The sequence below is a fragment of the Coregonus clupeaformis genome, chromosome 33 (assembly GCF_020615455.1).
Source record: "Coregonus clupeaformis isolate EN_2021a chromosome 33, ASM2061545v1, whole genome shotgun sequence".
NCBI lineage: Eukaryota > Metazoa > Chordata > Actinopteri > Salmoniformes > Salmonidae > Coregonus > Coregonus clupeaformis.
In genome coordinates, this window is record NC_059224.1 from 21,150,746 (window position 1) to 21,165,251 (window position 14,506).

At 44.3% G+C, this 14,506-nt stretch overlaps 1 protein-coding gene and 1 pseudogene across 1 annotated transcript; one reads left to right on the top strand and one right to left on the bottom strand.

The window, feature by feature from the left end:
* The first annotated feature begins 295 nt into the window (after positions 1 to 295).
* On the top strand, positions 296 to 5,364 carry LOC121548699 (F-box only protein 30). Its single transcript, XM_041860228.2, has 3 exons — positions 296 to 580; positions 1,162 to 4,013; positions 4,330 to 5,364. Exons 2-3 carry the CDS (start codon positions 1,242 to 1,244, stop codon positions 4,528 to 4,530), a joined length of 2,973 nt encoding a protein of 990 aa, XP_041716162.2. The 5' UTR covers positions 296 to 580; positions 1,162 to 1,241; the 3' UTR covers positions 4,531 to 5,364.
* Positions 5,365 to 8,981: 3,617 nt separating this feature from the next.
* LOC121548700 lies at positions 8,982 to 14,460 on the bottom strand (annotated as a pseudogene).
* Positions 14,461 to 14,506: the final 46 nt, after the last annotated feature.

A 14,506-nucleotide genomic window follows, 5' to 3' on the forward strand; every position in this document is an offset into this window, starting at 1 on the left:
AAAATCCAATCTTACTGAAACATATCACTTGTTGGCCTATCCCTCTGTACTGGTACATATCTACTACTCTCACCACTCCTCCCCCTTGACCCATCTTCCTCTACTTTCTTCACTGCCTCAGCATATGACAACTTATTCACTACTCTTACACGATATCAAAATGATACAAGTTGCTAATTTTAAGTTGCTAATTAATAATCGCATTACTACCTAATATCAAAAAGTGGTATGAAGATATGGTATGAGGTTACTTAGCGATGGAATACGGGTAGTTTGAGGAAAACTTCACAGGCCAAACATCCTAGGTTGAAGATGTATACTTTTTTTGGGACCTAGCTAGCAAACTTCCAGAAGAAGGAAGGATCACCGACCCACATGACAACCATTGTCCAATGGGAACACACATCCCTAGGATCATCTCTCAGTTTAGAATAGAAGGAGCAGCCGCAGACAACGCAAAGGGAGGTTGATTGAAAAACAAGAGGAGAAATGTATAGAAAAAAAGTAGTTTACATCCATTTGTAGCTCTGTAAAGTAAACGGACAAGTAGCTGGATTACTATAGTCACATCAACGCCACGGTAATTAGCCAATAATTGAAGTTTCTTGCTCAGTTGTTGTTCATGGGACAGCTGAAAGTTAGTGGCTCTTTCGTCGCTCAGCCTGCGACACGGTCTTCTTGCTATGTTAGGAGTTGTCTTAACAGCTACACTGAATCTCAACATCAGCATGGCCAGTCTGAAATTAGTCACTCAAATAGTATTCTTCATTCATTAGGTTTTCTTTTGGTTTATCAAGCTGAACCTTGCTAGCTAGCTTGTTTTCCTTTGCTGACAAAGCTGGCTAGCTAGCGGCTAACTTAGGCTAAGTAGCTGGTCAGCCAAGTTATTATTAGGCTATTGGTGTTACAATGACTCAACATAGCTAAGCTAGCTCTCTCTTAGTTTAGGCATTGAACTGAGCTAAGCTAGATAACCCATTTTCCTATCCAAATGATTCATTGATACTGTTGCTACTTGCATGATTTTGACAATTAATGAATGGCTGGGTTTGTTATTTTTCACCCAAATTGAAATGACTTGTGTAGAAAAATTACTCTATTACACAAGAATCAAAATGAATTCATTAATTCCTGTGTATATTGTCTCTTTTTCCCTCACAGAGTTACGGACCCTCCCTGGCCCACCACTCCCTGCTCCACCTTAGAGCCCTCCAGAAACTCCACTCCCCACCTTCTTAAAGATGGAGCTGCAACATATCCACTGTGTGACCTGCCTGAGTCAGAGGTGCATGACCAGGCCTGAACCTGGTATCTCCTGTGACCTGGTCACCTGCCCCTTGGTCTGCGGGGCCATCTTCCACACCTGCAAAGGACCCGAGCACCGCCTCCTCTGCCCCCTGGAGAGGGTGCCCTGCCTGAACAGTGGCTTTGGCTGCCCTGCCACCCTGGTGCGGACACGGATTCCCGCGCACCTGCAGGTGTGTCCAGCGGGCGTGGTGTGCTGCACCATGGAGTGGAACAGGTGGCCGATCAGCTGCCTGGACTACACCTCATACGAGAGCCTGAGTTGGGGGGTGGAGGAGACAGAGCAGCTGGACATGGCGCTCGCCCTGCAGGACCAACACACGCTGATCGAGTCCCTCAAGGTGGTCGCCATGGCGCCCACAGTCGAAAGACAGCCAGCTGTTGTCGCCATAGAGAGCGAGAGTGAGAAGGACACTGCTTCGGACGCTGCTGTGCTGGTGGTGGCTGACCCTATAGCTGCCACATCTGTGTCATCATCGGTGTCATTGACGACACAGTCATCTCCGTTATTGACTATGCAGTCATCTCCGTTATTGACTATGCAGTCATCTCCGTCATTGACTATGCAGTCATCACCGTCATTGACGACGCAGTCATCACCGTCATTGACGACGCAGTCATCACCACCATTGACGGCGCAGTCACCACCACCACCATTGACGGCGCAGTCACCACCACCACCATTGACGGCGCAGTCACCACCACCACCATTGACGGCGCAGTCACCACCACCACCATTGACGGCGCAGTCACCACCACCACCATTGACGGCGCAGTCACCACCACCACCATTGACGGCGCAGTCACCACCACCACCATTGACGGCGCAGTCACCACCACCACCATTGACGACGCAGTCACCACCACCACCATTGACGACGCAGTCACCACCACCATTGACAACGCAGTCACCACCACTTGGCTCAGCGAAGGATAAAATTGCCAACGGAATAAACGGTTTGAATGAGGAGCGGTATAGCAAGCTGTACGAGGCCACGGTGGAGACGGCGAGGAGCCTTGCTGCCGCGTTGGACGTCCTCAGCAGCGCTAACAGCTCTGACAACAACACAGAGCAACGCATCAACATCAACGGAGGAGCAGTGCTGGAGCCTCAGCGTAGGGAGAACAGCAGTGACAGGAACGAGGAGCTGCTGCTTCACAACAGGCTGGAGGCCAAAGGTCCTGTAGCTGAGGGTGTGGATTTGAAGGAATGCTACGGACAGCTGCACCAACTCCACCAGGCTACAGTCCAGCTAAGGAGGAGCCTGGTAACAGCCCTGGGTGACCTCGGCAACACAGTCAAATACACAGACCCAATCAACGGAGCCCCCTCTCACCCGCAGGCGGAGCCTAACGGCAGCTCCCACCAATTGGAAGATTCAGACTCAATGAACGTTGAGATGAAAGATGCTGAGGCAGGGTCATCAGTCAGACCGCTGAAAGTGGTCAGCAGAACCGACAGTGAGGTTGCCATGAACGTCGTTGCCGATGGAAACATGCAGATGGAGCTTTTATGTGTGGCCTCAAAGAGTGTTGAGGGGATGGATGGACAGAGCCTAGGTTCAGATTCAGCAGACCAGCAACAGCCTGGAACCAGTTGGTCCTCCAGTGAAGCAGTATGCCCAGTCAAGGTGCAAGATGACTTGAATCCGTCACCTGTGCCTCAGGGGTCCTGTGGGTCTCGGCCACAACCCCAGTCTCACCCAGACCCTCCACTAGCACCACCCCTGCATATCAACCAGGGTATTGCTCACAGGGCCAGCCACGTGGTCCTAGAGGACAGAGGGCTGGAGAGGAAGTTCCAGAACCACCAGTTGCTCAGAGGCTTGGGCCAGTTTGCTCTGTCCAACGGACGGAGGGTCCGGGTTAGGTTTAGACCCAAAATGGAGGACAAAGCGGTGGATACGTCAGACCTGGAGCAGGAGGACGACCCCATGGGCCTGGGGGAGATTGACCTGATCACCGCAGCCCTCCTCTTCTGCCTTGAGGAGTCCCGCAAGTGCCGCAGAATCTCTGAAACGACCTACGTAGACGGCTTCCACGTCGACTTCGGCACGCAGACCTTCACTTTCCCAGCGGCCATCTTGGTGACCAGCACAAGGGTGGGCGACGTGGCATCTGCGGCTGCCTGCGACCACGCGCCCCAACTCTCCTACCCCAGCCCCTTCCGCACCCTCCGCCTGGACCTGGTTCTAGAGGAGGTTCCACAGATCCGGAACATGCCATGTAATCGGCTCCAGCAAATGTTCTCCTTCGTTTGCGGCCAGCTGTTCCGCAGGGATGAGTACTCCTCCCACTTCAAGAACGTCCACGAGGACATCCACGCGGGCCTCAACGGCTGGATGGAGCACCGCTGTCCCTTGGCCTACTACGGCTGCACTTACTCCCAGCGCAGGTTCTGCCCCTCATCCCAGGGGTCAAAGGTCATCCACGACCGGAACCTTCGGTCATTCGGGGTGCAGCCCAGCCCCGTTGGGGGGGAACCGTTGGGCGAGTCCCAATCAGACCAGTTCAGTGGGCTTCCCTTTGAGGTGCTGCAGCATGTGGCCCGCTTTCTAGACGGCTTCAGCCTGTGCCAGCTGTCCATGGTGTCGCAGACCATGAGGGACGTGTGTGCTAGCCTTCTGCAGTCCCGGGGGATAGTGGAACTACGGTGGGCGAGGAGGCAGTACCCAAACGGCACCTTCTCATGGCAGATCAAAGACAGGGTAAATAACTCACATTTGTTGGCTGAAACTTTGCCACCAGGTATAAGATGTGCAAAAGTTTGCCTTTTGGACCGCGGGTATTATAGTTTATAGCCATATTTACAATCCCCATCTGAGGATTTACATTTTCGGTCTAGGATTTTAGAGTGCCTCTGCCACCACATAGGGCCTTCTTATTTCAGCACTGACATGTACAATAGCACTGATGTTAAATCCCTTACCCTATATCCCATTTAAATGATCGCATGTATAGGCTAATACTACTGGATTGAACTCTCTTGCCGCTTATCAATGCTCTCTTGTTCCGTTCGGGCAGGTGTGGAGATTCAGCACTGCCTTCAGCCCCGTTAGTGAGTGGCGGTTCGCCGAAGTCTCCAGCATGTCCGACCACCTGAGGAAGTGCCGCTACAACACCGTCGAGCGCAAGATGGAGGCCGTTCCACTGCCCTCCATGTGCACAGCCAGAGACAGATCCCTCCTCTCAGTCTTGAAACTCCAGGAGCAACACATGACCTAACCTCTGTTAGCTACACTGTGTAATTTAATACTATAGGTTTTGACGTTACATGTATTTTTTATATTGAAAAAGACTGGGAGAATCGCAATTGCATACTACTTCTCCTTCAACCGTCATACAACACGGGACACAGGGAGAATCTCAATTGCATACTTCTGGCGGAGAAGGTCAGAGAGGAGGGACCTCTGGCTTTCTCATCCAATGGGTTTTGAGGCGAGGAGAGGACGCCAGCAGTATGCAATTGAGATTCTCCCTGTGTCTCGTGTTGTATGACGGTTGACGGAGAAGAGCCATAATGTATGAAATAATACTTGATCTGCTTGACACACGGATACAGTAGGTTTCTTGACCTGCAGTGTATCCATACGAGATGTAAATCAGTACTATTTAACAATTTAACTTGCATGGTTTGGTGGTGTTTAAATCGTGCCCCTATTTTGGTAACATGATTTTCTTGGACAGATACTGACCATACATAGAAAGAAATATAAATATTTTCACTGTCTTGCCTTTCAGTCATAGCCATGGGATGAGCAATTTTTTTTCCATATCGCACCATTTTCCCATAAGAGTTATGCTAGCACTTTAATGAAATGTGCAAGTCCCTGGTCACTCTTACACCAATGTACCAAAAGCATCCTAATTTAAATGAATTTGGGGGGATCAATATGTGATATGTGCAAACTGTACTTGAAGGACCAGTGGGTTGGACCAGAAAGTGACCACAACACACAAAACAAAGGAAGAGAAGTCACACGTGGTCACATGGAGATGTCCCAACAATGCATGTGATTTTTTTGCTGTTTAATAAAATTAATCTTTAATACCACCTTTCATGATCTTCCTTGTGTTTGTATAGCTCTTTGATGTTATTTTTTCTATCAGCACTATAGCGCTTCAGTGAATCAGACACACTTTTTGATTTATTTGATAAAAGTACATAAAGCTGCTCACTACCACATGTTAACTTGAGAGGAAGTGCAATAATACATGGTCATTGAGATCGAAGAAGACAAGATGGAGTCTATTTACGTTCTCCATCTCTCCAAAGGTTAAATAAAATGTTCACTTGAATGCTCATAATTAGTAATAGATTTGCATAGCTCTGGTCATTGGCAGCAGGGGATATTCCTTGGACACACCACACCCTGTACTACAGGGCTTGCGAGCATCTTTGCATGCTCAATCATAATGGTAGCATGAACTGGCTCACATAGATACACTATTCTCCATCTCGGCAGGGTTCAGGTAGTTCTAAGGTATTGTAAATGTGGAATTCCTCTCAATGATTGACTCACTGAGGTAGGACAACTCTGCCTGAAAGTGCTTCATCATCTGCTTGGTCACGTCAAAGTATCTATCAGCCGCGTCAATGTATTCATTTGGGTATGAGCCAAGGGGGATCTGAGGAAAACAGACGATATTCCACTTTATTACTTTGTGGGAGAAGAAAATCTCCAGATATAAGCAGAAGCAAATGAGTGAGTCATGTATTTGTGATGATTAGGCCTGTCAGGTCATTGGTGCACAGGTGTTAAGTACTTTAAAGTACTACTTAAGTAGTTTTCTTGGGTATCTATACTTTACTTTACTAGTAATATTTTTGACAACTTTTACTCCACTACATTCCTAAAGAAAATAATTTACTTTTTACTCCATACATTTTCCCTGACACCCAAAAGTACTCGTTACATTTTGAATGCTTAACAGAACAGGAAAATGGTCATTCACGCGCTTGTCAAGAGAACATCCCTGGTCATAACTACTTCCTCTGATCTGGCGGACTCACTAAACACAAATACTTCATTTGTAAATTATGTCTGAGTGTTGGAGTGTGCCCCTGACTATCCATAAAAAAATTTTAAACCAGAAAATCGTGCCTGATTTGCCTATAAGGAATTTGAAATTATGTATACTTTTACTTTTGATACTTAAGTATATTTTTGCAATTACATTTACTTTTGATACTTAAGTATATTTAAAACCAAATACTTTTAAACTCTTACTCAAGTATTATTTTACTGGGTGACTTTCACTTTTACTTGAGTCATTTTCTATGAAGGTATCTTTACTTTTACTCAAGTATGAGTACACTTCATTGGTGTAGGCGGGTTTAGACTAGACTAGAGCAACAATGTATGTATGTATGTATATATGTATATACAGTGGGGAGAACAAGTATTTGATACACTGCCGATTTTGCAGGGTTTCCTACTTACAAAGCATGTAGAGGTCTGTAATTTTTATCATAGGTACACTTCAACTGTGAGAGACGGAATCTAAAACAAAAATCCAGAAAATCACATTGTATGATTTTTAAGTAATTCATTTGCATTTTATTGCATGACATAAGTATTTGATACATCAGAAAAGCAGAACTTAATATTTGGTACAGAAACCTTTGTTTGCAATTACAGAGATCATACGTTTCCTGTAGGTCTTGACCAGGTTTGCACACACTGCAGCAGGGATTTTGGCCCACTCCTCCATACAGACCTTCTCCAGATCCTTCAGGTTTCGGAGCTGTCACTGGGCAATACTGACTTTCAGCTCCCTCCAAAGATTTTCTATTGGGTTCAGGTTTGGAGACTGGCTAGGCCACTCCAGGACCTTGAGATGCTTCTTACGGAGCCACTCCTTAGTTGCCCTGGCTGTGTGTTTCGGGTCGTTGTCATGCTGGAAGACCCAGCCACGACCCATCTCCAATGCTCTTACTGAGGGAAGGAGGTTGTTGGCCAAGATCTCGCGATACATGGCCCCATCCATCCTCCCCTCAATACGGTGCAGTCGTCCTGTCCCCTTTTCAGAAAAGCATCCCCAAATAATGATGTTTCCACCTCCATGCTTCACGGTTGGGATGGTGTTCTTGGGGTTGTACTGATCCTTCTTCTTCCTCCAAACACGGCGAGTGGAGTTTAGACCAAAAAGCTATATTTTTGTCTCATCAGACCACATGACCTTCTCCCATTCCTCCTATGGATCATCCAGATGGTCATTGGCAAACTTCAGACGGGCCTGGACATGCGCTGGCTTAAGCAGGGGGACCTTGCGTGCGCTGCAGGATTTTAATCCATGATGGCGTAGTGTGTTACTAATGGTTTTCTTTGAGACTGTGGTCCCAGCTCTCTTCAGGTCATTGACCAGGTCCTGCCGTGTAGTTCTGGGCTGATCCCTCACCTTCCTCATGATCATTGATGCCCCACGAGGTGAGATCTTGCATGGAGCCCCAGACCAAGGGAGATTGACCGTCATCTTGAACTTCTTCCATTTTCTAATAATTGCGCCAACAGTTGTTGCCTTCACACCAAGCTGCTTGCCTATTGTCCTGTAGCCCATCCCAGCCTTGTGCAGGTCTACAATTCTATCCCTGATGTCCTTACACAGCTCTCTGGTCTTGGCCATTGTGGAGAGGTTGGAGTCTGTTTGATTGAGTGTGTGGACAGGTGTCTTTTATACAGGTAACGAGTTCAAACAGGTGCAGTTAATATAGGTAATGAGTGGAGAACAGGAGGGCTTCTTAAAGAAAAACGAACACGTCTGTGAGAGCCGGAATTCTTACTGGTTGGTAGGTGATCAAATACATATGTCATGCAATAAAATGCAAATGAATTACTTAAAAATCATACAATGTGATTTTCTAGATTTTTGTTTTAGATTCCGTCTCTCACAGTTGAAGTGTACCTATGATAAAAATGACAGACCTCTACATGCTTTGTAAGTAGGAAAACCTGCAAAATCGGCAGTGTATCAAATACTTGTTCTCCCCACTGTATGTGTGTATGTATGTATATATATATATATGTATATATATATATATATATATATATATATATATATATATATATATTTGCGAGAAAAAAAAACATATGGGGGATTGGAAGTGATGCAGACAATTACATTGATGGAAGTTACAATCTATCTGAAATATTAAAGCTGATCTACCCCCTAAAAAAAAAAAAAAAAAAAAACAATGGCCCTGTTTGAATACTTTCAAAATGCACCGTTCTTTCCTTATTTCCTTGAGGAAATCGCTGATCAGTAACTGTAAGATTGGTGAAAGCAATGGGGTGGAAACCAGGGGAGGCTGGTAGGAGGAGCTATAGGAGGACGGGCTCATTCTAATGGCTGGAATGGAATAATTGGAACAGTATCAAACACATCAAACATATGGAAACCACATGACTCCATTCCATCAATTCCATTCCAGCCATTACGATGAGCCCGTCCTCCTAGAGCTCCTCCCACCAGCCTCCTCTGGTGGAAACCATGTTTTCACCTAACTCACACACAGACCTGTGATTACCTCAAGCAAATACGGTGGGAAGGGATAAAGGAAGGGCGCAATTGTATTCGAACAGGGTCAATGACTGCAGCAACAGTGACTGCAGCATATCACAGACATGACTCTAAAAATACCATATCTAAGAGGGTCAAATCGTTGGGGTCAAAACTCACAAATCTGAATATTTCTTGCTGAGCAGCCATATGGAAGCCATTCCCCTCACTGTTGAGCCAACGTCTGGCAGTGTCTCAAAAATGGTGCTCATGCTAGATCTATGGGGCTGTTGGGTACCCAGCTGCAGTAGTCAAACTAGAATAGAGAAAGTAGTAATATGTTTAAAAAAATACTTATCAGTCCTGCAATGTAATTTGTTAACTAGTTTTGCTCTCTTCCTCATCTCACTTCTCCCATGCTGACAGCGGAATGTTGTGCTGACACAGTGAAGATCACCATGGTGATGAATTTGATGACCTCCTTCACTGTGTCAAATCGCTGAGGGATTCCTGGCAAGGCAGTGGATGAGGAGAATGATCTTAAACAATAGAACTACAACAGTGATATTTCATCTGTGAATTTGATGCGTCATCATACCTGACTTTCCGTTTCCAAGGAACCCATGGATGAAGATCTCGTTGATCCAGTCCTGGAGCTCAGAGTCCCTGGACACTTCACTGTCAGAAGAATAGAAGTGCTCCACCATCCCCTGGACAAAGCTGCACATCACAACAATCAAGCACATATCTATGTTTGTGTTATTTTTTTCAATATAATTATTTCAATGGCCATTAAGGTTACTAAGGTATTACTGATATGTCCATCAATGTAGCCATAGCGCCACCTGTTGATGGCGTTCCACAACTTCAGGCCGTCTTCCCTGTAGTAGAAGTTCGGGATGGAATCCAGTCCTCGTGCAACAATGTTCTCCAGCAGACAGACGGAGCTGTATGTGATTTCTGAGTGTGCCCTTTTCAAGAGTTCCTTCAACCCCTCCAGTCCTAAAGTGGTGTCCTAGATAAATGTAATTTTTTAGTAATTTTTTTGGGCACTTCAATAAAGTATGCATTTGTTATCATTAGGGTAGCAATGTCTATTGGGTTAGCTTTTAAGCTTTGTATACTTTTAATGTATTTAAATACCTTAGTTAAGCCTTCTTCAGGTCCAAAAAGTTTTTCACGACTAATGGTGTTTACCGGCAAGGTATAACGGAAGTGGGGAATCAGCAACTGGACCGAGTACAGACAATTAGGAAGAGGGAAGTAAAAAAAATTACAAATATACATTGAAAAATCTTTGTTAAAGGTCCAATGCAGCCATTTTTATCTCAATATCAAATCATAACAATTGCTACAATTAAGTACCTTACTGTGATTGTTTTCAATTAAAATGGTTTAAAAAAACAACAGAAATAGCTTCGTAGCAAAGAGCAATTTCTCAAGCAAGAATTTTGGACAGTCTGGGAGTGGTCTGAGTGGGGAGGGGGAAACTAAAAACTAGCTGTTATTAGCAGAGAGGTTTGGAACGCTCTTTCTTATTGGTCTATTCATTAATTTACCACTTGGTTATGTCACCAGGCAGGTCAAAACTCCATCCCACTAAAACAAGCTGAAATATCAGTCTGTCTTTTCAAACACCTCTTACACTTAAAGGGCACCATCACCATTCCAACCTCATAGTGTGGAAATATATATAAAAGACAGGGAAATCATGTTTTTGACTGTACCGGGCCAAGTTTAACATATTGACATCCCATTATTCTAACATAGTAATTTGACGTTAAAGCTGGAATCTGTCTGTTTGGGATATTATAACAACAAAGAAGTTACTGCAAACAACGAACACTGTGTTTTTCCCTCGAACATCATTGCACACGTGACACAACAGAAGAATATGTACTGCAATTTTTTTTTACCACACTGCTCGACGCACTTCACGTCCGTTTCGTCCACAAAAACAAAAACAATAACTAAGGTGCTGGGGCGGACAGTGGTGCTATTTCCCCTCATGAGGATTCCATCTTGAAACAAGACACTTTGTGATAGTTCATTGTTTGGTGGGACCCCAGTCTGTGTCAGGTTGTCATACCTTGTGGAGAGGGTGCATGATAGGAAGGCTCCGGAGGGTTGCCATAGCGAAGGCCTCGGCCAGTAAATGAGTGCCCAGTAGATGGTAGCTATTCTGGTGTTCAGTGAAATCTGCGTTCCTCACAAACATCTTGGCTAGCAGCCAGTCGTGCTCAGAGTCGCTAGGCAGAAATATGGGGTTCTGCTCAGATGGCTGCTGCTCCAGCTGTGAGGTCAGAGAAACCCATAACCAAAGGAATAAAGGCAAGTTTTTAACAAAAACACAGCTTTTATGACAACATTGTTCAGGTACAATTCTCAGTACACAAACATGTAGCATTTTGGCAAATAAAAATATTAACGTCATATCAACATTCAAATATGGATCCAAACATGGACTGACTCCCCCTTCTCAGATCTATGGTTTGAATAGCCTTGAATACTGTACATACATGATATTGATTAGGGACTGTAATGTAATAATAACTGTGGAAAGAAGCTTTGTTTTGAGTAGAAGCGTTTTAAAAAAATCCTTTATTTTCTGTTAACGAGACTTTCTTTCTCTTGTTTTTAAATGGGTTTTTTTCATGGTTGTTTTATTTTTTCTTATTTTTTTTTATAATGACATTTGGTTGAGTATTGTGGAACAGTTAGGATGGTACTACAGATGTAGGATCTTAATTTGAGCCAGTTTGCTACAGGAGGAAAGTAATCCTTCAGCAACAGGAAATGTGAATTATTATGTGGATTATAATTAATGGACATTTCTGTAGGGTTTGATACATTTTTCATAAGGGAAAATCAAGTCTGAAATTTCTAAGTGGAAATTACAAACTTCAGAAGACTTTTTTAACCTCAAATACACTACAAGTTTTCCTGCAACAGGGTGATCAAATTAAGATCCTACATCTGGATTATGAGCTTTATGCTGAATTGTCTAGAATATTTTCTGAAGACAGTTGCATGTTTTAGTTTCCTTTTTTAACCTAATGTCTATGTCACTTAAGTATGCCATTGGTGCAGGTGTGTGTACCTGGATGGCGATAGGCATCAGTTTGTCCTCTGGGTTATTGTAGAACAGGCAGAGAGCAGCAGTGAGGGGCAGTGCTTCACCATTGACCACCCGGGTTGGCACACCCTCAAGCCTCTTGTAGTCACAAATAAATATATTTCCTTTCTGTATGGAGGACAAAAAAAGATACGAGTTAACGCATTTGTGGTCTACATTGAATTGAATTAAAGTAGTTATAGTAGCTCATGCCAATCACGCAATGTCTCCTACTAGCAGAAAGACAACAACAAATCGAGATACGATTTAAGGTACCAAGGGGTTGTATGAGGGAACAGCAGGGGCACAAGCAATGAACCCTGTGGAACACCAAATTCAACTTTACCTCTAGTTTAGGGGCATAAATTCTTCCCCTAACTCAATTGTATTGCTAACTAGCACCACCCACCTGTGATAAAATACAAATCTATACAGCATATTTAGAGATCTGAGGCGTGGCTATTACCAACGTATTTTTCAATACCTCCCGTCCTTCAGGAAGGGCTGTACCATCTCGTCTGTGACGGGGAAGTTAGGGGGAAGCGTTGTGCAGCGCTGGATCACATTGGGGTTGTTTCCATTCAGAAACTGGGACCCAAAAAAGTAATCCTCCTTCCAGTACTCAGAGACATACTCTAGGATGGAGGTATTATGTCCATGTAAGCTTAAACAAATCTCTAGACTGATTCAACAAACAAGTCTTACTAGGACAGATATATGGCAGTATGCACTAGCCTAATAAGCATATGGTTTTGATGAGAAAGGACATTTGGTATCCTTTTTAAGCTGGTAGGGCCCACTGATGTAAGAGCAAGTTGCTGTTTGCTGCCATTACATCTAATAATGTACCCTATGTTTGATGTTTAACTTGAGGGGTCAGCTCTTTTACCTGAGATGGGTGTCTTTCTGAACCAGAACACCTTTTTCATCTTATCCAAGTCTTCCCACTGCTTGGTGGAGTCCGCAAGGCCCTTCAGTTTGAGCTCAAGCATTCTGGTGGGGGGTAGATGGGGTTAAAGGTGAGAGGTGAAAGGTTACAGGGATATTTCCTTCATGTCATGTCATTATCATCTCACAGTCTTAGGGATGGTTCTGTGTTTGCATCTCTAGATGGAAAAATGCTACACTGGTATTGGTGGGTTTTATGTGCTGCTTTGAACCTACCCTGATTCTCTTGTGTAGATTGTCTCTACCTCTTTGGAAAAAGAAAAGAGAACTTCAGCAGGAAGGGCTGAGAGTTCTTTGGCACTGTTCATGTGGGGAAGTCCCTCAGCAAACTCGTTCCACCTGAGGGTGGGACAACAACACACACAAACTTATTAAAACAAATAAATGTGAAAAGTCACACAGACATGTGTACATATACTCACAGTAATCTACAGCATTATACAGATGGACAGTTCTGTCAGTGTGTTGAGCTGGGAAGTGGAAAACTCACTGGAACAGTTTCTTGTGAGGCTCCAGCTCCTTTTTACGATAGTCCACCAGCAGAGGGAGCTCATCCTCAAAAATCTTGCTGGCTGTGACGTGGAGAGGCATTGAAAGAGGACAGAGTATGAGCAAAGAAGGTCAAAGTAGGCGAATGTATCACATCTTAGTTACATTCTTATAATATAAGTTATACAGCTATGCAGAAGTTATATGATAAATAACATTCACTAGGGTATTATATTCCCAGAACAAATGCTGATTCAGGGCACACCTTTTCCTCCTCTCAGCTCCACAACCTCCCCTCTGGACACCCATTTGTAACAGGGGAAGTGAATGACATCATACTCAGGTGTCGTCGCGACAACCTTAGAGCAGAACCACTTGTTTTCTGGCAGGAACAGATACTGCTCTTTCTCCAGTTTAACCAGGAGGAGGCGCCCCAGAGGTGACAGGGTGGTCACAGTGTAGGTCCCTGTCTGTGGAGAATGGAGATGTGGCAGTTTAACCCTACATCAGGCAAGTCATTTTGACCAAAAGCCTTTTTGTGCCACATGCCATTTTTACAGCAGAGCCAAACACTGTAAAAATCAACATGAGCAAAAAAGTTCACTTTTGGGGCTGTCAAGGTAGCACCTGGAAGTGAACAAACCTTGTAAAAATACTATAAAAATGTTTTAGGAGACTATCCTCCTTGAGGCCTGTCACTTTGTACATGTCACTACTAGTACAGAAAGCCATCACCCTCGAGACACTACAATGATGGTGAGTGAATATGCAAAACACTCCAATCTTCATTTCCAGTCACGGTCAGAGAAAATGGCTGCTGCAAATGTCCCACATGTGCATAAGATAGCCAAATGTCTCACCTTATCAATATAGTGTACATACTGTAGTCTACCTCTAATGAATGAACATACAGCATGATATCACACACCGTGTTATAATATTTGCAATTCTTAACTACAACAACTCACTCATCAATTCCCTTTTATATCTGTTTCAGTGCAGGGTTAAAAAAAAACATGCAAAATAAACAGACAAAAGAAGACAATATGTCACTGTGAAGGAAGGTGGGGTATAGAATGCTTATAACTCACCTTTCCAGTCATGAAATGTAGGCCAGAGTTGTCCCCTCCGTAAATACTGTCAGAGGTA

What these genes read in the sequence shown, in the direction of transcription:
- LOC121548699 (XM_041860228.2), top strand. Translation starts at nt 1,242, where the DNA reads ATGGAGCTGCAACATATCCACTGTGTGACCTGCCTGAGTCAGAGGTGC. An exon ending in CATGGCAGATCAAAGACAGG is followed by an intron (nt 4,014 to 4,329) that starts GTAAATAACTCA and finishes CCGTTCGGGCAG; the next exon opens with GTGTGGAGATTCAGCACTGC.